This window comes from Panthera leo, chromosome A2 (genome assembly GCF_018350215.1).
Source record: "Panthera leo isolate Ple1 chromosome A2, P.leo_Ple1_pat1.1, whole genome shotgun sequence".
NCBI lineage: Eukaryota > Metazoa > Chordata > Mammalia > Carnivora > Felidae > Panthera > Panthera leo.
Window position 1 is genome coordinate 124,848,973 of NC_056680.1, and position 27,879 is coordinate 124,876,851.

The following is a 27,879-nucleotide window of genomic DNA, read 5'->3' on the forward strand; positions in this document are numbered from 1 at the left end:
GTTGTGATCTCTCCTCTTTCATTCTTGATTTTGTTTCTTTGGGTCCTTTCCTTTTTCTTTTTGACCAAACTGGCTAGTGGTTTATCAATTTTGTTAATTCTTTCAAAGAAGCAGCTTCTGGTTTCATTGATCTGTTCTACTGTCTGGTTTGGTTTGGTTTCGATAGCATTGATTTCTGCTCTAATATTTATTACTTCCTGTCTTCTGCTGGTTTGGGGTTTTGTTTGCTGTTCTTTTTCCAGCTCTTTAAGGCATAAGGTTAGGTTGTGTATCTGTAATTTTACTTTTCAATTTTACTTTACTTTTCAATTTATCCCTTGAAATGTCACTTTTATCGCTTTAAGTAAACAACTTAGAGAAGCATTCATGAATGTTTTCTTACTCTTCTATTTTGTTGTATTATCTAATCATATATTACTGGACCAGTACCTCATACAACTTTATAATACATTTCATGTCAGATAAAGTTCTTGCATAGTAAGTTCTCCTATCCTCATTTGTTAATTTTAATTAGCTACCCTATGAGAAACTTACACCCTTCTTATAAAACACTGAATTGGCCTTCACAGGGATTTTTAAAAAGACCAGCAAGGTTTCAGACTGAGAATGAAGAGACACCCATCTGGAACATAAAGAGATGAAAATGAACTTGAAGACTTCAGCAACTTTTCCCAACAACTACTGAAATGTATATAGATTTTGGCATGTAATGGGTACATTATTAAAGAATCTGAACAAATATCCCATAAGACAGTTTACCATAATTGACCTTTTATTTAAAAAAATTACAGGGAGCAATTTCCAGCATATTTTATAAAAGTACTGCCTGTATCAAACATTTATATCACTATTAATTCCATTGAAGAGCTGCCGTTTTTTTTTTTTTAAGGTACTAATTCCAATTGATGGGATACATGCCCTTAAAATAGAAAGTTTCCATTATTTATCCAAATGTCAAAATTAAGATTATTGAGAAGTTTATTGCTTTATGGTTGGGCAAGATGCTGCTAGCACATTTTAGGTAAATAGTATTCTTTATTAAAAACTATGAGGTCATTCTGTTTAAAACTTTCAGGATAATTCACAGAAAATAGATATATTTATTCAAATTACACACTGAAGGGCTGGGCTATTAGCTATAGACACTTATATGTGAAGCAGCTCTTTAAAGAAATAAGACACACAAATAGATCTGCCTTGACAGAATATACATAATTGAAATTAATAAAATCTGGAAGACCAATATTGTTACACTATGTTCTGTTAGGATCTTGAAAAAAAAAAAATCACACATTTAGTAGTCCATTTGTGCTTAAAATATTCATATGCATGAGAAGCTTAAAGAAAAAAACACCCCTGTACATGATGATGAAAAGAAAGTAATAAATTTTTTTGAAATTGCACTGTTATTTAAAACACTTTCCTAAAGTCAGACCCTCCTTCGGAGCTGGCACAGTTTTTCAGGTCTAATTGGCAACCTGGGGAGGCCCCTCTGGTATCAGTGAAGTAAAGAAGGTGGTGATAAAAGACCAAGCTGACGCCATTAAACCAGGCCTTTGAATTGCACTGGCATCTTCACCTGCATCTTCTCCACTCTCATCTTCAAGCCCATCATCCATAAGACGCTCCTTTCAAACAAAACAAGAAACATACTCCTAAGGGATATGAACAGCTAGCATTAACTCATGACAGAAAGAGAGAGGATTCTTCCCTACAGAGAGAAGGAACAGGAGCAATGTCATAAGGAAGTAGTATATACCCGGCCGTCAGAAATCTTTGTCAAATCCAAAACTGATAAATTCCTCAGTGCTCAAGTTCAAAAGGAACTTTGAGATGAATGTAACTGCCAATGTAAAACAATAAATTCTCACTGTGTGCATAATTTTCTTTCTAGGCTATATTTAGGAAGAATAATGTTAGTTCTTCCTGACCGTACTATAGTCTGTATTATAGTCTAAGTTCTCCCAGATAAAATCACACAATTTCTATGTTAACTTTTCTTCATGTGCCATTCCACAAAAACTTGTGGAACACCCCAAGATTCTTTAATCACGTTGGTCTCTTCTGCTGAGGAAATATCTATGTTTGAAGTATACAAAAACCTCGTTAGCATACCATTTCTTCAAGTTCTAGGTTGTTGGCATTTTGCCCATCATTGTTAACTTCGGCATTATTGTTGGGAGCCTGCTGCTGACCTCCTTCTTGCCTAAAAGGAAACCATCCAGCTTGGTGTCTGTTCAGTAAAATAAAGAGAAAAGAAAATAAGTCGCAACTGTTTTTATTTGCAATGCTATAAAACATTAGTGCCCTACAACAGAAAAATGATTTCAACTATAATAAATGAAAAGACCAAATCTCCTACTTCGGGCCAAGGACTACCCCTCTCAAAGCAATGACAGCAAAACAAGAATCAACTTAAGTCTAAAAATCTACCATGGGCTTAAATGGCTCTATGCCAGATATCTTAATATCTAACCTATCTATCTTAATGTCTCAATGTACTGGGAATCATAACATCTTTTCTGATATTTTTCAAAATGAAATTCAACTACACATTGCTTTGCCTCTTAGGGGAAAGGGAGGCAAGAAAAAGCCTACTTACAAAAAGAAGTCTGGCCTATACCTATAGGATTTACTATTGATAACTATAATTAAAAAGAACATCCTTATACAATAATACCTCAGACCCTTCAAGCTCTAAATAATTAACAGAGCATGTCTAACTGAATTAATAATTTTTATGAAAGATGGTAAAGGAAAAATCTGCTTGTACAGTTCTGATAAACATTCTTACTCAACATAACCTGCTTTGATTTCGGTGCTAGATATATGGAATCCAAAACTCATATTCCTTCACTCAACATTCAGGACAGACCACCATATGCCAAATTCTGTGCTATTCTAGAAAGTAATTAAAAGTAACCACAAAAAGGTAATGAACACCACTCACAAATAAACCAGCAGCATGGCTCCCATTACCATGATAAAACGACTAAAAGAAGAATAGAAGTATACAATGCTAAGGAGAATTGCAGCTCGGGAGAACGTGTACATCCAGTCCAGCCAGTCTCGATTGAAGTCTTCTTCATTTAGCACTGGACCTCCCTGTGCATTCATTTGAACATTCTCATTCATGGGTCGATTTTCTTGGGCCACTAGGTTTGGAGCTGGTGGAGCTTCTTCTCCAGGAACATGTGCCAAATTTAGAGGCTGTGAAGCAGCAGGCTGGGCTGGGTTGGCATTTGATGTAGCCTGAGCTGAAACTGCAGCTTGACTGAAATATTCAACAAAAGAAGTATTAAAAAGAAAAAGAAAACTTTATCATACTATATTATATTTTGTAAAACTTCCTTGGGGAGCCACACGTTATTTTTCATAAACCTAGCACAAAGTATCACAACTCCTGTACCACATTTCTTAGGCAAGCACACACCCCAGTGGAAAAGTAGAGCCAAGAGTGATGGTAGGAGTGAGTAGTTCAGGAAAAGATATTCTCTTAGCCTCACAAAGATGGTAGGGGAGAGGTGGAAGAGATGAGAAGGCCATGGCAATCACTGTCTTTTCTCTCTTTCATTAAATTACTTTCTAAGGTAATGACCAAATCTTTTTCCAAACCTGTTCACTAACGGCCACTTTTGTTTTTCCAAATGGGATGACTACCACTGTACCCACCACCTCTCCCTTAGAGCCATGTTTTGAAACATAGGTCTAAAAATGTACATTAATCATTTACCCTGTGTGTCCATTGTCAGTGATAAATAATTTGTATTTTAAGATATTAACTAGATCTCAGATAACAACCCCCAATCCTGACTTTTGGGAAATCCATCTGGGAACCACTGGAATAGGTACTTGTAAACCTATGAATAACTGTGGTCCTGAAGTTTGCTTATAATTTGATTGCTTGAAAGAATAAATTTTCCTATAAGAGGCTCAAGTACAATAACAATGTATCTGGGATTTGCTTTAAATTATCCAGCACAGAAAGGAAAAGTTACAGAACTGATGAATATTGAAGCTGGGTGGTGAGTGCACAGGGATTCATTTTACTATTCTATACTCTCACATGCTGAAATGTTTCTACGATAAAATGTTTAAAAATCAAGATAGCAAATAAAATAAAACAGAAGTTTCCCAGGCTACAAAAGTCTATTTAACATGCTAATATCTTGTATCTGTATAGGGCTTTTTAGTTTCCAAAACACTCCCTACTTCATAGATATTCTGATTCATAGGTGAGTTACTTCACTAGAGGAGAGAACCTAAGGCTCAGAAGGTAAATAATGTACGTAAGATTGTATGATTTAGAAAGCTACAATAAGCCCCACTTACCCTACACAGTTCTCAGGAGGTTATAAATGAGACTAGGGGTGGAAAGCATCTAGAATCTAGCACAGTACTAAGCACAAAGCAGTCACTCAAATGATAACTATTACCACAGCAATAGGTAAGGTACAAATAGCCTGTCTGCAGCCAAGGGATTATGCAAGAGAACATTAGGATATGAGGACCATGAAGCAGATCAGCTTAATGGGGTAAGGTCTGGAGTAAGGATAAGGATACAGACTTCACACTGTAGGTAAGGGAGTCATCAGACATTTGGGAGGATGGGGAATGACTGGCTCAATTTTGTGTGAAGTACATTAGCCTGGGATGAAATATGGTAGAGAGTCTAAAGAGAGAGAGAACAGTTGCAGTAAAGTAGGTCCAAAATGAGAAAATATCTAGGCAAAATATTGAAAGTAAGATATAGGGGAAGAACAAAAGTTAGAAACAACATATTGTTAACTCATCTTGGTAAGTTATTGGGTTCAGGGATAAGTGAAAGCAGAGTCAAAGCTGATGAAGGTTAAGAGCCTGGAGATGAATAAAAAGAGACTCTGTCACTGACAAGTCAGGAAGGAGAAGACACTTAAGATGATGGTGGTGTCTGAAATTTACCATTACCCCCACCTGTGCCTTGCAAGGAACAGGTAGTTAATGTATTTTGCTCCTGACTGCAGAGTGCATGTATCTTTTTTCTCTCCTCCATGTTTTCAAAACTTACACTAAAAGAACTCATCAAGTCATCTTGCTCAGATGGCTAAGGATTGTATTTCTTTCGCTTATGCTGTACTCTTGGATTCTATGGTATTTCTATAATTATGTAAGAAAAATAGTGTTGCACTATAATCTATCATATAGAGCTATATGTATGGGAAATTTTGATCAGTTTTTTAAGAAATGTATCCTGTTTGCAAAGGCACAATAAAGTCGCATCTTAGAGACTATAGGCAATAAAGCTAACAATAAACCTTCTTGAACACACACACACACACACACACACACACAAAGAAGATGGTGGTGTCAAATTTTAGACATCCTGAATTTAAAGGAAAGGCAAATTTCCCTATGGAAATCTTCCAGCAACCAGGATGAAGCATAGGGGTCATCCACAGAGAGCTAACAACTAAGGCCACAGATGAAAGAAATCCAAGAGGACTGGTCCAGGACTGAATCCTGTCTTCTTTACGAGACTGAGTGTCCTAAGGTACATGGCAAGTACACAAATATCTGTCTAACTGAACAAGGAATGTTACCATTTAGAAGGGAAAAAATGGGCCCTCAAGGACACAACACGAGTGATCAGAAAGACAAAAAGAATGAAGAGGATAACAAAATCACAGAAACAAGGAGAGGAGAACATCAAAGAGGAGCTAGAAATGTTAAATGAATGCACAGAAGTCCAGAAGAATGAAGGCTGAGAAACCGTACTCGGATCTAAGTAAGATCTATGCTGACCAGAAGCAAAACTTACTGAAGTACTAACAGTCTGGAAGCATACAAGCCTCCACTGAGCCCCACATCAACATGAACCTCCGTGACATATGATTCCCTTTTGCATTCAACTTCCTATCTCTTCATGTAGATTTGCTGCCTTCCAGTAAAACTTTCCTAAGTTTTCTCCTCTTAAATAGATAAAATGTTATATTAAAGAAAGCATCTCAGTACTGCTATAAATGTAGGGGAGAGAAGGAGAAGGAGAGAATAGGTTTAGCTAATGCGAACTGGATGTGAACTCTTTTCTCTGTAGCCTATTTATGTATGTATGTATGTATGTATGTATGTATGTATGTATGTATGTAATTTATTGTCAAATTGGTTTCCATACAACACCCAGTGCTCATCCCAACAGGTACCCTCCTCAATGCCCATCACCCACCCTCCCCTCCCTCCCACCTCCATCAACCCTCAGTTTATTCTCAGTTTTTAAGAGTCTCTTATGTTTTGGCTCCCTCCCTCTCTAACCTTTTTTTCTTTCCTCCCCCTCCCCCAGAAGTGTCTTCTGGTAAGTTTCTCAGGATCCACATAGGAGTGAAAACATATGGTATCTGTCTTTCTCTGTATGACTTATTTCACTTAGCAAAACACTCTCCAGTTCCATCCACATTGCTACAAAAGGCCAGATTTCATGCTTTCTCATTGCCAAGTAGTATTCCATTGTATATATATAAACCACATCTTCTTGATCCATTCATCATTTGATGGACATTTAGGCTCTTTCCATAATTTGGCTATTGTTGAGAGTGCTGCTATAAACATTGGGGTACAGGTGCCCCTATGCATCAGTACTCCTGTATCCCTTGGGTAAATTCCTAGCAGTGCTACTGCTGGGTCATAGGGTAGGTCTATTTTTCATTTTTTGAGGAACCTCCACACTGTTTTCCAGAGTGGCTGCACCAATTCGCATTCCCACCAACAATGTGAGAGGGTTCCCGTTTCTCCACATCCTCTCCAGAATCTATAGTCTCCTGATTTGTTCATTTTAGCCACTCTGGTGTGAGGTGGTATCTGAGTGTGGTTTTGATTTGTATTTCCCTGATGAGGAGCGACATTGAGCATCTTTTCATGTGCCTGTTGGCCATCTGGATGTCTTCTTTAGAGAAGTGTCCATTCATGTCTTCTGCCCATTTCTTCACTGGATTATTTGTTTTTCGGGTGTTCTTTAGCCAAATAATTTAAAAGAAAGTATCTGCTAAAATGTTGGCAAACTCATTCTCATAATAATTTTTAAAAACCAGTGAAATATATCAGTAAATGAAATCCCAAATCAACTTACTCAGGATGAAAAACGAAAAAAGGAAGTGACACACTGAGCAAAAAACTGAACTCAAATTAACTTACTATTGCATATAATACTGATGAGCATACATCTGTTGCCACCACAGCATCTGCAGCGGGCTGAAAGCAGGATACACTGGGAATCCAGCTGGAATAGCTTGCCCAGGAAGCTGGTTGTCCACATTTCTGCAATAAAGAGATAAAGAAATGTCTTTTTAAGCTCTGAAAGTTGAAGGCATATCTCTGAATTTTCATTTCTTAAGTATAAGCCACCCATTGACAAAATACATTAAATCTTACTGAAAAGAAAAATATTTTCAACATTGTTCAAATAAGACATATTTAATGTCTTACATAAAATTGCTTATATAAAATGACCCTGACTCCAAGTGTATAGAATGACTAACATTTCAGCCCAATTTTAAGAAGAAAATAAAGCAAATCATCCACAAAATGTGTGACAAGACTAAACATTTGCTATCTTCTCATTTCAGCAGAAAAGGACAAAAATACTTTCATTATATCTTAAGTACATTCTCCTTAATAAGAACCAAAAGCCCTAAAATAAACTTCATGACCAAATGTTTTGAGGAATGGGGGTCCTACCCAAATGATATTTTTTCCCCAAATGATATTTTATATTAGTAATATTATTAAAAATATAGCAGCTGTTAGCTATAAAATAAAAATAAACATTATACAATCTGTAAAAAAAAAACCTAAGTTAAAAAACCAAGATTAGCAGTAAATACTTATACACGCATTCTAAAAGTATGTTAAGTGCCTATTAACTTGGTAAAATTTGTGGAAGTCATATTTAAGTTCTCTATGTGTGTTTCCTTATCTCTAAAATGGAGCTAATAACAGAATCTCCCTCACAGGGTTGTTAGTCTGTACTCAATAAATGTTAGCTATTTTTATTTTTACTCTCCCCTACCCCTAAATCTGAATACAACTCCAAAATACATAAATATTTGTGGAAATTCACATATATCAAGACAACCACAGGGATAAGCATATGGAGTAAATGCAGAATTTGTTAATTTTCTAACTCTCCTTTTCTTCATATCACTTGAACCTTATCTTTAGCTGATATAAGTAGGGGCTAACCAGAGTGAGACAAAAATCATTAACAAATTGATAAATTTTTAATATTATATTCAAAAGTGTTCATGTACAATTGGCAATAACTGATTATAGAAACCTAATTCAAAAGAGCTTGAGAGGCTTATCTGTTCTTAAGGCAACTTGGTGCTAGGTAAGCCACCAACCTCCCTACATATTAACTGAACTTTTCTCATCCTTGGAGCAGTAGTGGGAGCCATACAGCGCTCTTATCCTCAGAAAAATCCTCCTACTTCCTGAATAGAGCCCTGCTCCCCCTACTTTCCAAGCTTTCCAACAAACTGAATTAAGAGGGAAAAGCAGAGAAGCCTCCATGAGAGTTCCTCCCAGCTCTTGATAAACAAGTCCCATATAAGAAAAGGAAAAGAAATTTAACTCAGCTATTCCTTTACAAAGATACCAATCACTGATTAAACCTGGAGAGAAAGCCATGCCACTGGAACAGAGAAGCATTATAAAATACTTGTATAAAGATCTTAGAATCTCCATCAGTAAGCTGATACATCTAAGCAAATCTGAAAGGCACCTAAATCAAGTCTTAGCAACAAGGGGAGTCTATATCTAGGTGTACACTTTAAATGTTCTTAGTTTTCCCGACTAAGAAAAAAGAAAAAAACCCATCCCCCTGAAAGTACAGATCTACCAATCCCTACAGCTAAGAAATAGAACCTCACACAAGTCCATTACTTCAATTGTAAAACAGAAGTCTGGGCTTTGTCACTGTTTTTAAAGATCAAGGGAAGAAAGAGCCACTAACAATCATTTGGAAAAAAGTTATTATAGCTTTCTACCTCACCCTACAGTGGTTGAGAACAGATGGTGATTATCAAAAATATGTTGCCAAAAAAAAAAAAAAAAAAAAAAAACTACTCAACTCCCCTAGATGATTCCAAAATGCTTCCTCCCTTACTCTGCAGTAAGTTAAAAACTACTGGACTATATACTTGCTAAGACACATTCCAGACCCAAGCTGGCATACTACAACTTTCAGTTGTGCTGATTATCCTCAGACAAGATGTTATGTATTTATTTGGTACTCTCCAGAAAACAAGAAATAAAGGATTTACATGACACTAAATTACTAAATAATTTATTATTACTATAATTATTTTATTAAATATTTATTATTTATTTATTATTATATTTATAATATACTATTATAATTAATCTATTATTACTATAATATTGTTACTTACTAAATTCATATTTACTCAATAATAAGTTATTAAAATATGTAGTTATAGATCAATTAAACATATTATATAAGAATTTAATATATTCCAGAGGATGCATCATTAAACAACATGATAGAGAATTATTTCATGCTGGGAAAAGTGATTACCAAATAAGTGGTGAAGAGAAAGGAGTTTAAAGCTTCATCTCATTCCAAATGCTCAAGTAAGTTTCAAATGAACTAAAATAAAAGTATTAAAAGTTAAACCACAGAAAATCTAGAAGAAACTGGAATTGATTATTTATCAAGCCTTTGGAGGGAAGAAGATTCTCCTAACTTATAAGCAATATTAGAAAGCATAAAAAAGGAATCCACATTATTTGATGACATAAAATTTAAGGAGACAGAGCTTACAAAAAAATGTTTTCAGTAAATAAGTTAATATATTTCCTATATAAAGAATTCATAAAACTGGAAATAATCATTAGGACACCAAATAAAGGCAAGTTAAAATAAAGACTTTTGTTTTCGTCTGCCAATATTTGGTATTGGCTCTCAAGGGTATAAGTGAAACCCAACTCTTTTGCTAACAGGATGAACTGGAATAGACTTTAAAAAACAATTTTACAAAATTAAACACCTTTAAAAATATTCACTTTTACCCAGATGCCCAAGTAATTCTGCTTCTCAAAATTAACTTAAATACGAAACACAGAAAAAATTTTCACATCTCTGCTCTAACCAAGTGACATTTTATATTAGTAATATTATGAAAAGCATAGCAACTATTAGCTATAAAATAAAAAATAAACATTATAAAAATCTTTTGAAAAAAGTGGGGGCAGGAGGGATTTAGGGATTAGAAGAGTTTTAAAAAACATCAGCTAAATGCAATATGTCAACTTCTCTGAACACTGACTCAATCAAGACAACTGTAAGACATTTGAGACAATCAAGGAAAACTGAACATGAACTGGGTAGTTGATGATATTAAAGAATTTTTGAGTATTCTAATGGTATTCTGATTAAGATTTTCTTATAGTCTATATCTGTCTTATCTGTTACAGATACCCAGTATTTACACATGAAATGATAAGATGTCTAGGTTTTGCTTTAGAAATAATCCAGCCCAAGAACAAAGGAGGAACAAGGGGAAACAGATGAAGAATGGTATGGTCTGTTGTTAACAGTTGTTGAAGCTGGGTGTTAGGTAAATGGGGGTTCATTATATTTTCTCTACTGTGAATATTTAAAAAGTATAATCAAATTTTTAAAAATTAAAAAAGCAGTGACTAAAAATATTAACTATTTAGGGGCACCTGGGTGGCTCAGTCAGTTAAGTGTCCAACTCTTGATTTTGGCTCTAGTCACAATCTCACGGTTCGTGAAATTGAGCCCCGCATCAGGCTGCATTCTGACAGTGTGGAGCCTACTAGAGATTTTCTGTCTCCTCTCTCTCTGTCCCTTCCCAGCTCATATACACACATGTACTCTCTTTCTAAATAAATAAATAAACATTAAAAAAAAAAAAAACTAGAAGGTTTAAAAAAAACCTTCTTTAAAAACATATAGTAATCTATATAATGGAAAATTGCGTACTTCATAAAGAATGGGACAGGTCTTGTGTATTAATAGGGAATGATGTTAATATACTTAGTGAAAAAAACAAAATGTAGGCCAGTATAGGATGTACGCTACTATTTGTGTTAAATACACACACTCATGTGTGCACACACATATACCCACATATACACAGGCACACACACACACACACACACAGTTTATCATGGATAGCTTGTGTCATAGGAGACACAAGAAGGAAACTTTTGCATACTTCGTTCACTTTAAAAATGGTACCATTCACAGGTACCACCTCTTAGAAAATAACTTAAAAAATGAATTACCTGTTTACTTTCCTGTCTCTCTTACCAGACTCTGTGCTCCTAAGAAAAGGGAATAGGCTCTACCCTTTATAATATGTCCAGGATTTAGCACAATAAATATGTGTCTAACAACAACATATAAATAGCAAGAAAACTCTGAAATAAAGTACTGTTTATAAGCAACTAACCTAGAAACTTATAAATTTCATTTAATTTTCAACATTAAATGAAAATGTAATGTTAACAAGGTAAAAATCACAACTATATTAAAGAAAACCATTTGCAAAGAAAAGAATACTAGAAGGAAACATTAAATGTTAACAAATAGCTGTCTTTAGATGATTAAACAGGGATACTTTTTCCCCCTCCTTGTTTTTTTCCCCGAACTCTTTAATATATACATATGCTTTTATAATATAATATTTAATATATATATACTTTTATAATATAATATAATATATATTATACTTATATAATATATATACATATACTTTTATAACTCAAAATAATTAAGTATTGCTTTTTTTGCAAAGAGCCAAATAAAATAGCAGGAACACAGGGAAAATGTAACTATTTGGAATCTGAAATATGCCTGTCTCCATACAAAATGTCATATTCTTTATTCAAGGAAAGTAAATGGATAACCTGGCCTCTCCCTCTGGCCTTGGCAAAGTCAGTGAGGAAACTGCTGATATACACATGTGGGAGGAAATCATTTGATAACACAAATTCTAGTAGCTTTTTTTTTCCTTTTCAGACAGACTATACTAGCTAGTACTATTCGATAAAAACACAGGAAAAAAAGGGGTCAGGGAAATTCACAGAAACACACGGAAATGGAGCACAACAGAGAAGACGACAAAAACAAAGAACTTGAAAGACTGTCATTCACAAATACATACTTGAAAAGCTATACCAAAAGACATTCATTAGTATGTTTATTTTATTTAATGTTTATTTTTGAGAGAGAGAGAGAGAGAGAGAGAGAGAGACAAAGCGTGAGCGGGGGAGCAGCAGAGAGAGAGGGAGAAACAGAATCTGAAGCAGGCTCCAGGCTCCGAGGTGTCAGCACAGAGCCCAACGCGAGGCTCGAACTCACGAACCATGAGATCATGACCTGAGCCAAAGTTAGACGCTTCATCAACTGAGCCACCCAGTCATCCCTGTACTTTTTTTTTAAAGTTAAGAATTACAAAGGAGAGAAGATAAAAGGAACTGCAAACTTCAATAATCAGGAACAAATTCTTTCCAAAAAACCTGTTAAGTCAGCCCCATTTCCCTTACTACTCCACACAAAGATGCAGCAACTGCATGGAATACCCACCTTGTTCCCAGAATATGCCTTTTCAAGACTCCTCACACTTGCTTTGTTCTACCTGCTGAACGTCCCCTAAAATCAGCTCCAATTACCCCCAAGAAGCCCTCCCCACTCTTTCACTCAGAGACCGTCATTTCCTCAACCAGGCTCCTGCAGAACTTTTTACAAGACCATGAGAGCACATCAGCAGATGGTAATTTATTTGCCTATCTGACCTACTTCTATTGAGGGCAAGTACATAATTCATTTTCCTGTCTTCAATGCCTAGTATACAGCAAATTCTAAAGTAAACTTATACTGAAGAAAGTTACAAGATACTCATACAGATTTGCTTACTCGGTCACCAATACTTAAAATCTGACCAGGAGATCTGACTAGAAAAAGGTTTTGCATGGGAGGGCGGAGAGGAGAGGGGCATTATAAATGAAGTCAAAATACAAATGGCAATCTAGGAAAAAATACTAAAACTAATGATAGACAAAACAGAGAGTCACTTCCAAAAGACTGTTAACACAGACTTTCCATAAGAGACTCTTAAAAACAGAACAAACTAAGGGTTGATGGGGGATGGGAGGGAGGAGAGGGTGGGTGATGGGTATTGAGGAGGGCACATTTTGGGATGAGCACTGGGTGTTGTATGGAAACCAATTTAACAATAAGTTTCATATTAAAAAAAAAGAATACAGACTTTCAGGTCAGATATGGATTTGAATTCTAGTTCCACTGCTGACCCCTTCTGTGAACTTAGGCAAGCTACATAGCTATCTTTTAAGCCTCATTCTCCTCACCTGTAAAATGGGAGAAAATAGTACCTAGACCACAGAGTTGATATAAAATTCAATGTCTAGCACTGAATTATAGCATGTATAAGTGCTTAATACAATGCCTAGCTTGTACTAAGTGCTCCATAAGAATTATTAATATTCTTTTACATGAAGAACTGTCACAAATCAATTTTCAAAAATAACAACACACCAACAAGTATTTCACAAACCAAAACAAAAAGAATGTCTCTTTATCATGTCTTAAAACAGGAACATTCCAATTTGTCAGACTGGCAAGTACATATCTGTAAAGGGATGGACAGCTGTTATTAGAATAAACTGGTACAAATTCACTGCACTTCTACAATAGTCTTTAAGAGTCTCAAAAAGTCTTAAGAACACTTTGACCCAGGAATTCTCTTTTTCACAACTTACCCTAAAAGAAAAACTGATAATATGTAAGTATCTAAGAATACTGATTATAGTGAGGTTTAGTGGGAAGCTATTAACCCAAAAATTTCTGATAGAATATTGTCCCAATTTGGGGTGCTTGGGTGGCTCAGTAGGCTAAGCATTCGACTTAGGCTCAGGTCATGATCTCACGGTTTATGAGTTCAAGCCCTGCGTCGGGCTCTGTGCTGACAGCTCAGAGCCTGGAACCTGCTTCAGATTCTGTGTCTCCCCCTCTCTCTGCCCCTCCCCGACTCATGCTCGGTCTCTGTCTCTCAATAACAAATAAACGTTAAAAAAAAATTAAAAAAAAAAAAAAGAATATTGCCCCAATTCTTCACTCTTCTATAACAGGATTATACATGCACACTGTCTGACACACGGTGGCAAAGCTGGCCCATGCCAGCTAATACTGACTCACAAAGCTAATTGTTCAAGTTCAAGAATTTTGTAAGCCAACCCTTGGTATCTTGAATCTGCCATAATGAAAGTATTCAAGACCAGAGAAATCAGCAAATGCTACAAATTAGCTTAATATCCCCCCTGGAAAAGCCAGTTACTAAGCACTTGCCAGCACGGCATTGGTAACTTGGCAATACCTCTCCAATCCCAATGCTACTGAGCGGGGCCATGTGATTCGTTTTGGCTAATGAAATGTTAGTGAACATGACACATGCTGAGGTTTTAAATGTGCTCAGTGGTTAGCTTCCCCTCTTGCAGTCCCGTCATTTGTCATAAGAAGAACATGTCTTGGGGAGTTTCTAGTCCAGAGAATGAGAAACATGAAACAAACCAGAACTCAACCTACAGCCTGAGGCAGAGATGTCCCAAGTGACTAACAAGACTCGTGAACAAGAAAAATGAGTATGTTGTCGTAAGCCTCTGAGTTTTAAGGTTATTTTGCAGTAAAAGCAACTGAAGACATTCTTCATCAACAGAGGAGTGGGCAAACTGGCACATCCACATAACTAAAAATCATAGATTTTTTCTTTTAATAAATGGGACACCAGATGCTGAAATATGCAGACATAAAGCTGGAAAGATAAAAAGTTCTGGGTACATCAAAGTAGTCTCCCTGGAAAGAATGAGCTTTGAATTGGGTGGTGCATAATAGAATATGATTTGGCAAAGTGCTGAACAAAGGCTGTTTCAAACAAGACGTGGGTACAGAGGAGGATCACAGGGTGGCAGCCAGGATGTTAAACTAAGGCATTACTAGAATATAAACAACTGGAGAAACTTGTACTTTTTGGATCTCCTCTCAGGAGAACTACACATATGTGGAAGGACTATTTCGATAAACTGCTTGGGGTAGTGGGAAGGGGATTAAGGGCCTAGTATGCATGTTCACATTCAAATAACAATATTTGGTCTTTGAACTTCCTGGTTAGCTACAGGGCTTTCATTTTGCCGTTTGGGCACAGCCTTCTCGTCCCTCTTTTTTCCCACCCCCAAGTCTACTCCAGAGCTAAATCACCCTAAATGAATGTGGAACAAAAATCTAAAAAATATTAGTGTGTATGTAAGAACTCATCCAGAATGCCACACATGTCTCAAGACTTTAAATGTGGTAGATTTATATTTGATCTGGAAATACGTCCAGGCTAAATTATGTTTTTAAAAAAAGTTTACAAAGTAAAATAGCATAATGTTTTATTTCAAAGTTTACTTAGAGGGGCGCCTGGATGGCTCAGTTGGTTAAGCGTCCAACTTCAGCTCAGGTCACAATCTCATGGTTCGTGAGTTCCAGCCCCATGTCAGGCTCTGTGCTGATAGCTCAGAGCCTGGAGCCTGCTTTGGATTCAGTGTCTCCCTCTCTCTGCCCCTCCCCAGCTTTGCTCTGTCTTTCTGTCTCTCTCAAAAGTAAATAAACATTAAAAAAATTTTTTTTTTAAATAATGAAAATTTTTAAAAGTTTACTTAGAAAAGTAAAAGGATATTACAAAAATGTTAGTAATAGTTATTTCTGGGTGGTGAACTAAAGCAATTTTTACTTTAAAAAAAAATCAAGCAATATAGAAAGGTACAATGAGTAGGCTTTCAGTTTTATTAACTATAAAACAAAGCTGTTAGTATCTCAGGGGGAAAAAGTGATGTACAAAGAGTGGGTATTCTATAACCCAACCAGCAATTTTTGGAGTTAAAGTAAACGAATGTGACAGCACAACAGACTGAGTCCAAAACAGTTAGGATTGATAAATGTGACATCATAAATGGAGAGCCAATACAATGATGTACATGTACCGCTCTGGTCTTCTCATGTTTCTTCAAGAGCTAGATATGGGTGAATAATCACCTGTATTAGGATTTCTCAAAGCAAGGTTCCCAAAGTCTTGTTAAGTTGGCAAATTCCTGAGTACCACCACAAACCTAGTGATTCAAAATCTCAGGGAGTAGACACCAGGATTTAGCAGTTTTAACAAGCTCAATAAAGATTGACAATACTAACCTATGTGGTGAAAAACATGTGACTAGTTATACGTAAGCTGTAGTGAATTTTGAAAAAGGAATGCAGAGCTTCTATTTTGTTGGTGAATTCATCAAGGTCACTAAATCACTGACTACTCTTGCACATTTAAGGCTAAGGCCTATGTTAAACAATATCTACTTAAAGAGAGATTTAAAGTCTTCATTAGTAAAAAATTACAACTATGAGATTAAGTTAAATTATATTCGTTATTAAACTAAACAACCTATTTACTAAACTTTCAATAAATTGCATTGTATATCACAAAGTGCTCTTCTCAAATATATTTATTTTCCAGCACCCAACACAGGCATTCATTCATTCAAATCTGTTTGCTGAATGTTTGTACAACATTCACTTGTAAATATGAATGCATTTGTAAGTAACTACTAACACATCACTAAAAACTTCACATACAAGAACTCTTTTAATCCACACAGAAATCCTGTATGATAAGCACTCTTATCTCCAGATAATGAGCAAACCGAAGCAAAGTAGGGAAAAGACTTGCCTAAGCTAGTCAGTAGATACATTCAAACCAAGGCAGGCTGGCTCCAGAATCTGGAGCCACTAGACTATATTGCTTTCCTGATGTAAAACCAAACGTTATTCATCTAGTAATAGATTCCTTAAATAAAGCTGTAACATCTTTAAAGTTTTATTGTTCATCATTTTAATACTTATATTTGGCAAAAAAAAAGAGCACAATTATTTCAGATTTTTCTAATCTGCTTAATACACTGCTAAGAGCTGAATGCTTTTGTCTCTAGTTGATTTCCTCAACAGCTTAGCTTAGAGAAATTAATCTTTTCCCACAATATCTATGGTTTTCTTCTAAAGACTTGCAACCTTATAGGCCTTGTTTTGTTTATTACAAAATGCATTCACTATAAGTATGAGAGTTAAAAATCTTATTATCCAGGGGCGACTGGGTGGCTCAGCTGGTTGAGTGTCCAACTTCGGCTCAGGTCATGATCTCACGGTTCACGAGTTCAAGCCCCATGTCAGGCTCTGTGCTGACAGCTCAGAGCCTGGAGCTTGCTTCAGATTCTGTGTCTCCTTCTCTCTCTGCCCCTCCTCAGCTCGTGCCCTGTCTCTCTGTCTCTGTCCCTCTCTCTCTCTGACTCTCTCTCTCAAAAAGAAACATTAAAAAAAAATTTTAAATCTTATTATCCAGAGATAACTATTATTAACATGTCATCATATATTCTTCCAGATTTATTATATGCATAATACTCTCACTTTCCACCAATACCACCAAATAAAGTAAGTAAAATCACTGTATAAATTGAGAGGAACTGAAACTGTTTTACTCTGCAAAAAAAGACAGGAAATGAATTACTGTCATAAGACAGAAAATATTCTAAGCTACCATTCCATAACGTAAACCCTGAGAACATTGCTTTCTACAAGTAACTAAGTTTTGTTTTGCAGTAATCGTTTTCTAAAAACAAAAATAGTTTCACCGGTGCTTCATAAAAGTCTATAATTAGCCTTATCTAAAAACACTTACTTTCAGAGAAAAAGCTTCACATTCAAGAAATGTGACACAATGCGTTGGGATGAGCACTGGGTGTTGTATGGAAACCAATTTGATAATAAATTATATTTTAAAAAAAAGAAATGTGACACAATCAGTTTCTTACATTTTGCTATATACTCAGCTTTGATTTTCAACATTAAGAATTAAGTTTTGCTATACACCTTAAGTTCATATAATGTTTTACATCAAATATAACTCAATATAAAAGAAAAAGAATGGAATTAAGTCTAAAGTTCTAAGTAAAAAGTACTCCTTGGTTATGTCATTTATACTACCATTCTGAGGTCCCAGCCATTTCCCTATTTCTTCTAGCTTCACAATCGTGGATCTGGAGCACTGCCACACACTACATCCCACAGCATGATATGCAACACAAAACGATCTCAATAACCTATTACTCACGTTTCCTTTACTTCAAGAGCACCCCAGTAAAGTACCCTGGTTTCATATATAAGCCAGGTCCAAACCACATTCTCCGTGATCCTACTCTCTGAGCTGTCTGAAGGATGTGCTGTGGCTGTTGGCTGCATTTCCCCCTAGAACTGCCTAACCAAGAGGCCTGCTAAATATATATTGCTAAATATAAGGTAGCCATACGCAAGCTTCTTGCATAAACTCTAACAAAGACTCTAGATAACAGACAATGGTTAGTATGTCTTTATTAACACATCACAGTTTTACCCTACCTCAGATGTTACCAAGCCTAGCTGATCAGAAACACCTGTGGAACTTTTTAAGACCAGATTACCGGGTCTTCTACTCTTCCAAGAACATCCTCACTCACCCATCTGCTTCCCAGAAGGCTAATTTGAGTAGCTCTACAGTGACATTGGGTTAAAAAAAAAAAGTTAAGAAACTGTTTTAGTTACCTAGATCCTTGCTATTCAAAGCATGAGAAGCATCAATATCACCTGGGAGCTTGTTGGAAATACAGAATCTCAGGCCCATCAGACCTACTGAATCAGACCTGCAGCTTAACAAGATCCCCAGGTGATTAGCACAAAAATTAAAGTCTGAAAAGCACTGCCCTAGATGATTCTGATGTATTGCCAGCTTTCAAAAGCACCACTCTATTTAACTCCCTAATTCTCAAAATGTTGAAGGAAGACTATGAATAAATTTCCAGTGTACTTTGGTTATTGCAAAGGGGCTACCAAGAAAGTCAGGAGTAACAGATTTTTAAGAGCCCCACCGCTACGATTTCACTCACCCTTGCATTACATATGGGAACTGATGAGTCTGTGCTGGGTCGGTTTGTGCTTGTGGAAGGGTACGTTGCCTCAATCCTTCCGAGGAAGAACTGGCAGATAAAGACAAGGTTTCTTGACTGGATGATGGAGTTGTTGATCCTGACTGATCTGAATTCTACAACAAAAATGTAATTATTTTTCCAAGGAGATTTAATTCATTGCAATCATGAGATTTGAGACACATTGCTAAATATGTATTTATGAAATACCTCTGCAAAAAGTGAATTTTAGAAATATGCTGACTTGAATCATGTGCCCATAATAGGTCGATATTTTAATTCTGATGAGATTAAGAGTTCAGAAAATCAACAAACACGTTTTTTCAAAGAATGAACAAGATACCAATTAAGATTTTAAAATTCTCATGTTCTGATGATGTTATTAACTCCCAAATTCAATAACTTTAAAAAATATGACCCCTTGAAGATGACCCCAATTTACCTTTTGAAAAGTGTGTCACAAGTTTTACATAAATGTAAAACACAATTACATTTGATATAAATTGTAGTTCTCCCACTTTAAATAGCTGGAGACAATATAATTTTAACATCCTTCCAAGCTCATTAAAATTGTATTTTACCTGTACTGCCTTCCTACTGAATGTCTTTTTATATGTCTACCTTTCTAAGTCCTGCCACGTAAAAGGTCCTAAGGACACTGGTCTTTTTGCAAAACTAACAAAGCTTTCCTTAAGAGGTTATTCCACATAAAGCAGCGTCAAATATCTTACGAGAGAGTGTGATTCTTAGGGGCATAAACTGGTAAAGGCTTCCTGTTTGTCAAGATTGCTCACTAAATGGACCAGCGTCATATGATACTCAGTTTAAAAAAATCATAGGAGAAAGGCATAGCCATTTGGCAGCACAGCCTAATTTTGCTAGAACTAATGATTTCTGACCTTATTAACTCTTTCATGACTAGATTTTTAAGACATTCTCAAATCCCACTGAAATTTCTCAGCCATAAAAAAAAGGAGAATTCAACTTAAGTTTCCCTTGATACTTTTCAGATTTTCCTAACACACCTTGAAAAAACTGAATATACATACTCATGACATGAAATCATGGTTGAGGAACCACATGACAAGTTGAAAGGGGTCTTTCTGAACAAAAACTGAAGCAACACAACTGCGTCCAAAGACTCTGTGCCAATGCCAATGTTTTGTCCCTTCTCATGAAAGGTAGGAAAAGACCCCTTGGCCTTTGTTGACAAACCATATCTCAGTTTAATGTAAGCTAAATTCCCACAGCTAGTACTAGAAAATACTCACCACTAAGGCCATGCTTAAGGATCTATTTTCTTAAAGAGGCAGTTAACTAGTAATTACTGAAAGATCCTCCAACTAGTTACCACCTCTGCGATCCATCCCCTCCTTAAAGTTTTGGCTAAACTCTTAACAAGAAGGAAAGTATACTTGGCAGAGTATGTAAGTTCCCTGCCCGTGAAATTTAAAGCAAACTTCCACTCATCCAATCATTTTCTCTCATCATCAAAGGTGTCATATAAAATAATGGGAAACCAAAAATAATTTAACATAAAGGATTTGTCTTTCAACTGGTAGAGTATGACTAGGTTGAAAAGTTCAACTATTAAAAAAAAATTCCAAAACAATTTTAGTCAGATGAAAAATAAGGGAAAAATGAATACCCAAGTCTGAAAGAATTGAATAAGAATTTTTTTTTCCTGACATTGAAATGCATGCCCAAATCCAGTCATTTTAAAAAACAAAATCCTTGAGCCATCTACTTGAAGATGATTTAGCATACTTAAAATTTAAATAATTTAATGAACCTTGAATATAATACAGTATATCAAGTACCTTTAGTATTTTTGAAACTGTACTGGTCCTACATTTTAAATTATATAACCATATCATCACTCTGTTTTCTGAGTATTTTAGTAATTAAAACCTTGAAGATTGGATCTTCAGTCTATACACAAATTATAACTCATGGAGAACAAGCTTCAAGGGGTAATACTCTACACTGGATCTCTAAAAACAAAGTTTAGATGCCTAACTCAAGCTGTTCAAAACACAGTCTCACAATGCACAAGCTCCAATCGTTCTGTTTTTCACTTAAAAGGATAATCAGAAAATTTCAACATTTACTCCTCCCAAAACAACTCACAGAATTGCTGCTGGATGCCAATGCTTCATGACTTTCTCTAGTGGTGCTGGATTTTGGAGAACTGGGAGGAGTCCGAGAAGTACACACTAGATGAACCATATGATACTCATCTTGCTAAAATTAAAGAAGATTACATTTAAAGGGTAGTATTGGAAAATGTTTAGTTCAAAAAGTCAATAGCTAAGCTGAAATATTTAACTCAAATTTTAAGTTCCTTTCTAGCACAGCCATTTTATTAGTACTAAATTTTTGCCACTTGAAGGTACATTTACCATTTCAGTATTTGGTACTAACACCCTTCTGAATTCAATATATTCTCCATGCTTAGAAAATGGTCTAACTACTCAGTACCTGCTATATGAAAAAATGATTACTTTGTATATCACGGAATCTTGAAGCAAGAAGTGCTGTAAAGTTGCATCAATGCAATCTATTACTTCAACATAAAAACACCTAGCACCTTAGTACCAAAACTATGTAATAGTCACATTGAAGCTGAGGCCTACAAACTTTTGAGTATTGAAAATATTTCCATTACAAGAAACTCAATTTCACCATGCTCTCATATGCCTTAATCCTAGCAAGGTAATGTATAGTTTGTTTTTTTTAATTCAAAAACTAGTTTTACCTATAACAATTATACACAGTTTGAAAGAATATATTTGAACTATATTCCTTACATATTCCATGTGTTTCCATAAACCTACAACTATGACTAAAGGAAAATATTCTAATATTGATTAGGATTGGCATTTAAGCTTAGTGATTTCATGAGTATATTTATAGTCAGACATAAAGCTAGGATAGAAGATAGAGAAAGGAAAGAAAATAAAGGAGGGCAGAGCAAAGGATGGCTCAGCAATTTAAAGACAGAAAAGAAAACCAGAGAATGATAAATAAAGAAAAGGGGGCAGGAAGAAAAGAAAGATGCCCAGTTGTGAGAAAGAGAAACAAAGCTACCAGAAACTAAAAATTTATCAACTATCTCACATAAACCCAGAATTGGGCTTAATTCTGAGGTGAATCCAAAAAAGGGTAAGAGTCAGCCCCTCCCCTAAAGAGGCTCACAAACTGTTAAGAGATCAGACTAGCATATCAGAGCACAATTAGGGAATATATAAAACAGTCTTTGGCACAAAACTGAGAAGCACAAATTGCAATTGCTTGAGGAGTTTAGAGAAAGGAGTTAACGGGATTGGAATGCTAGGGAAAAGGCATCCCCAGAGACAGCATGACATGAGATGTGCCTAGCAAAGTAGGTAGAAAGCACGCCTGATTTACAATGTCTTCTTAGCTTTGGAATACAGAATACTAAAAGGCATCCAAGTATAAGATGTTTATCCTTAAAAAAAAAAAAAAAAAAGATGTTTATCCTTAGAAACCTAGTTTCAAAGGTCATATAAATCACAAGTGACTAACAGTTTTCATTCACCTTTGGGAGAAATACTTCTGCAAAACATTTCATAACTAAACAAGTAAAACTAATGGCAGGACCTATCTGAATAAAAGCAAATACACCGACTTTAACAAAAACGCTTTAAAGATCTATTCAAAATATAAACATACTGTTCAAAATATTTTCTATGGGGGTACAACAGTCCTTGAACTGAAGCATTTTTATTTGAACTCTTCTGGTCAGAAATCATTTCTGGAAGCAAAATCCTTCTAAAAGGTATTCACATGCCAAGTCTAGCCATCCTTGGGTTAAAAATAATAAATAAATTTGTATTTTTTTTAGTTTATTTATTTTGAGAAGAGAGGGTGTGCACGCACATGGATGGGCACACTAACAGGGGAGGAGCAGAAAAAGAGGAAGAGAGAGAATCCCAAGCAGGCTCCATTCCACCAGTGCAGAACCCAACGTGGGGTTCAATCTCACAAACCATGAGATCAAGACCTGAGCCGAAATCAAGAGTCGGACACTTAACCAACTTAGCTACCTATTCTTTAGGATACTATAATGATGGATACATGTCACTACACATTTGTAAAAACCCACAGATTGTACGCACACCACCAAGAGTGAACCCTAATGTAAACTATGGACTTTTGATGATAATGCTTCATCAGTGTAAGATACTGTGCACAATGTCAATTGTAACAAATATACCACTCTGATGCAGAATTTTGTTAGTGGGGTAGGCTCTGCATGTGGAAAGACAGGAGGCATATGGGAAGTCTCTATGCCTTCTGCTCAACTGTGCTATGAACCTAAAACTGCTCCAAAAATTCAAGTCTAGGGCACCTGGCTGGCTCAGTAGGTAGAGCATGTGACTCTTGATCTCAGAATGATGAATGCAAGCCCAAGATTGGGGCATAGAGCTTAATATTAAAAAAAAAAAAAAATCAAATCTATCAGAGAGCAAGAGAGGCAAAAAATCTGCCACAAATTCCACTATTTTTGAGGGGGGCCAGGGAGGAGAGGTTGTTAAACCACTTTGCCAACCTGAAACTACATGATTAAAATGAAAATTACAGCAAGAAGTCACACTGGCAAAGCTAAAATTTCAACTATCTAAACAAAAGGAACATACCAGTATAAGATTTTTTAAAGTTTCCCACAGGTGATCATAAACATACAGGAGAGGACACAGACCTTCTAAATCAGATTAGGGTTATCCAAAAGAACATTAAGAGTTAAGTCAAAAAGTTAAGTTTGTGAAACACAAAAGCTATGTATCTGATTCTGCTCAAATCACAAACAAAAAGCAGCATCTCAAATGCAGAAAAGTTATGAAAGCATAAATTCCACAAATGAACATGAGCTAAGACGAGCTGCCATTAAAATTACTAGCATTCAGGGGTGCCTGAGTGGCTTAGTAGGTTGAGTATCTGACTTCAGCTCAGGTCATGATCTCGTGTTCATGGGTTCGAGCCCCCATTGGGCTCTGTGCTGACAGCTCAGAGCCTGGAGCCTGCTTTAGATTCTTTGTCTCCCTCTCTCTCTGCCCCTGCCCTGTTTGTGCTCTCTCAAAAAATAAAATAATAATAATAATAATAATAAAGTTAAAAAATTACTAGCATTTAAGCTGATTGTCAAAAAATTACTTTGAAATATATTTTAGCTCTGAGCACTAGCATTCAAAGTTTGCTAATCGATGGGCCAATTGTACTTCCTTTCATCTCCGGCCCTGAAATTAAATCCCTACCTCAAGCAACTTGTATTAAAATATCATGCAGTTTGGTCAAAAGGGGATTTAAGAGAGAAGAGATTATCAATGAAAATCCTTCACCACTACTTGAACACTACTCCCGCACTACTGATAAGTCAATACTGCTTTTTTATATGACAAATACCTGAACACAAACATATAATCCTATTTTAGATTTAGCCATCAGATGGATATACAAAACTGTTTACCTAAACTAATTAGAATCTATCATTATGTTCTTTACTTTCTAGTTCAAGTTTACCTGTTATGCTCCCCAAAAGGGTTGATTTTAAGTATCTAAAAACTGAACCAGTTAAATATCAGTAAAGCTTCAGAACATATCTCCTCTCACTCTGAATGTATCTGGTATCGAATAGTTGTAGAAAAGCTTACTTTTCTGAGAATGTCTTTCAGCTGCAGATGATCGGGAAGCAGTCTGCCCGAATACACCAATCTTTGATCCTTCGTCAACTAAGAAATGGGACAAAGAAAAGATTTCAACTTTTTCTAATTATACAAATTGGAAATTGGGAATAACATGCCTAAATATGAGTAAAGTAAAACTCCCTTTAGGCACAGATAAGCAGAAAACTGACATAACTTAAAATTATTTTTTCCAAATTCGACATAAGACATTAAGAGCTCAGCAAATGGTAGTCTACCTATTGTAGGTACAATAAAATACAGGTAATTAACAATGTTTTAAAAGATAAGGAAAAAAAGGTAAATTGGAAGTTTGCCTTTCAGCCATAATGCAATGCATGTGTGACTATCATTAAAGGCCTTCAAGACTGTAAATAAGAAGGTGGTTGGCCTTCTAGCAGTAATAGCTAACAATGGGATATACCTTCAAGGTCACCACTATTAGTCTGTATTGTTTTGTCAGTATTTTTAATCTAAAAGGATACATAAGATTTATTTTCTTATTTACTAACATCATACAGAACAATTTATTGGTTTTAATTCAAGAGCCATTTGGATTTACAGTTTTACATGATAACTATTCTAGTTTTTATTATTCCTGCCACTCTCACAAATACCTCTATATATTTTTCAAAAACACAAGACTAAAGAAAAACTAACTCAAGTGCATGGAGATTCAGCTGCCATCTCCATATGCAACCAAGAATAGGAAATAAGTTCTGGTTGTCTCTGCCTTATTTTGTATGTATGATAAATCTGCTAAGTGCTCGCAATGCTAGCATTAAAGTATTTAAAATCAAAGCATTTATGTACAGTCCCCATAAGACCTCCCCAGAAAACAGGCAGAGGTTCCATAAATTCTATTAAAACAATTAAATATTAGCCATATCAACAATTGGTAAATATGCCGAATCCAAACAACTATAACAATTTTCAAACAAAACATATGTATTCAACATGGCTACTAAAAAAGGGTCTTATAATAAAAATAACCATAATAGAACCTGTCATACTAAATAAGTAAGATCTGTGGTTCAGGGGTTCTTAGGTACCAAAGATGAAGGGAAAGGTATAACTGTCTTTCCAAGATATTTAGCTGTTAGACATAATCTAGCTTCTCCTGTATTTTTGAGTGTGCCATTCCTAAAAGGCACAAGTTCAAATTCCTGTATATCAACAACCAAACAGAATACAGAAGGTTTAAAAAAAAATACATATCACAAATCTTGAAACTTCAATCAATACATTTAAATACTGAGTGAGGAATAAATAGTAAATTATATAAATAACATAAGTTAAAAGCTAAGTAGATAATAATTGATTTAACCCTTGAACTAAATGAATTCTATAATACAAGTTTCCATAATGCATTTATTAATTCAGCTGGAAGCTAAAGTTTCTTTGACAAAGACTACAGCCATCATAAGCTATCATTTTTCCACCAGTCCAAACATTTAATAGATACTTCTATGTCATATCATCATTCTGCACAAAGGACATCAGTCTTATGAATTTTTTACTTCACTATGAAAATTCTCAAACACACACAAGGTAGAGAGAACAAAATGAACCCCCGGTTATCATCATCAAAACTTCCCAAATATTCAACTCCAATAATTATCAATACTTTCCTATTCTTGTTTCATCTATCCCCCTCTGCCTTTTTGAGGGAAAAGAGTTTCAAAGCAAATATCACACATCATTTCTTTCCACCCGTAAAAACAATATGTTTCTGGAACAGATTTTTGTTTTTGTTTTTTTTCAAATAACCACAATGTTACCACAATCAACAAAATAAATATTAATTTGGTCAACTTCAAATAAACTTTTATCTTTTCACAGCAAGGGAATATCAATTTTCAAAAAGGCAGAATACATAAAATAACAAAATTACACAGTACCCTCCCAGAAAGTACACTGAAGCAAAAACAAGCATGGATGAGGATGTAGAGAAACTTTGGAGAACTCTCACACACTGCTGATAGGAATGTAAAATGCAACAGCCTCTGTGAAAAAGTTTGGCACTTCCTCAGAGTTAAACAAAGAGTTGCCTGATGATTCAGGATATACCCCGTTCCATTCCGAGGTATATACCAAAGAGAACTGAAAACATGTCCACATGCCTAAGAATATCCATAACAGCATTAGTCATAATAGCCAAAAACTGGAAACAACTCAAATGCCCATCAATTGATAAATGAATAAACAAAACATGAAATATACATATAATAAATATTAGTTGGCCACTAAAAGTAATGAAGAATTGATACATGCTATATAATGTGAGTGAACCTTGTAAACATTAGGCTAAGTGAAAGGAGCCAGACAAAAAAAGGCCACATATACTATGATTCCATTTATATGAAATATCCAGAATAGGCAAATCTTACAGAGACAGAAAGTAGATCAGTAGTTACAAGGAATGAGGGAACAGAGAACGGAGAGTGGCTACTAGGGGGTGTAAGTTTCCTTTTTTGAGGTAACGAAAATGTTCTGGAATTAGACAGTGGTAACAACTGCACAACTTTGTGAATTACTAAAAATCACTGAGTTGTACATGTTACAGAGCAATTTTTATACTATGTGAATTATATCTCAATTAAAAAATTGTTGCTTGAATTTATTCAAATGCCTTCAAAAATCAGAAATTTTAAAAAGAGCAAGGAATTCTTTAATTTTACTGGGATTGAAAACAGAAAAAAAGGAATTTTCATGTGCCTAACTTAGGTGAGATGCTCTGAAAAAAAATTTTTTTTTATTTTTTATTTTTTTTCAACGTTTATTTTTGAGACAGAGAGAGACAGAGCATGAACAGGGGAGGGGCAGAGACAGAGGGAGACACAGAATCTGAAACAGGCTGCAGGCTCTGAGCGGTCAGCACAGAGCCCGACGCGGGGCTCGAACTCACGGGCCGTGAGATCATGACCTGAGCCGAAGTCCCAAAGTCGGACGCTTAACCGACCAAGCCACCCAGGCGCCTGAAAATTTTTTCTATGTCACTAAAAAAAATTGCCTCTTCACTTTAAATATTAATGAATTAATTTAGATATCTGGAAAACCAGTGGTTAGACATAGTAACAACCCAATAATCAACTGAGCT

At 35.5% G+C, this 27,879-nt stretch overlaps 1 protein-coding gene across 2 annotated transcripts in view; it reads right to left on the reverse strand.

Annotated features, from left to right (window-relative positions):
• Positions 1-1,363: 1,363 nt before the first annotated feature.
• HERPUD2 (HERPUD family member 2) overlaps positions 1,364-27,879 on the reverse strand; it is a 34,445-nt gene continuing 7,929 nt past the window's right edge. For both annotated transcript variants that reach the window (XM_042921957.1, XM_042921965.1), the window contains 7 exons: positions 24,750-24,827; positions 21,205-21,318; positions 19,036-19,190; positions 7,165-7,287; positions 2,951-3,274; positions 2,116-2,233; positions 1,364-1,628 (listed from right to left, as the gene is read on the reverse strand). In XM_042921957.1, coding sequence (XP_042777891.1) covers positions 1,467-1,628; positions 2,116-2,233; positions 2,951-3,274; positions 7,165-7,287; positions 19,036-19,190; positions 21,205-21,318; positions 24,750-24,827 — 1,074 coding nt within the window. In that variant the 3' untranslated portion in view covers positions 1,364-1,466. The remainder of the gene's footprint in view (positions 1,629-2,115; positions 2,234-2,950; positions 3,275-7,164; positions 7,288-19,035; positions 19,191-21,204; positions 21,319-24,749; positions 24,828-27,879) is intronic.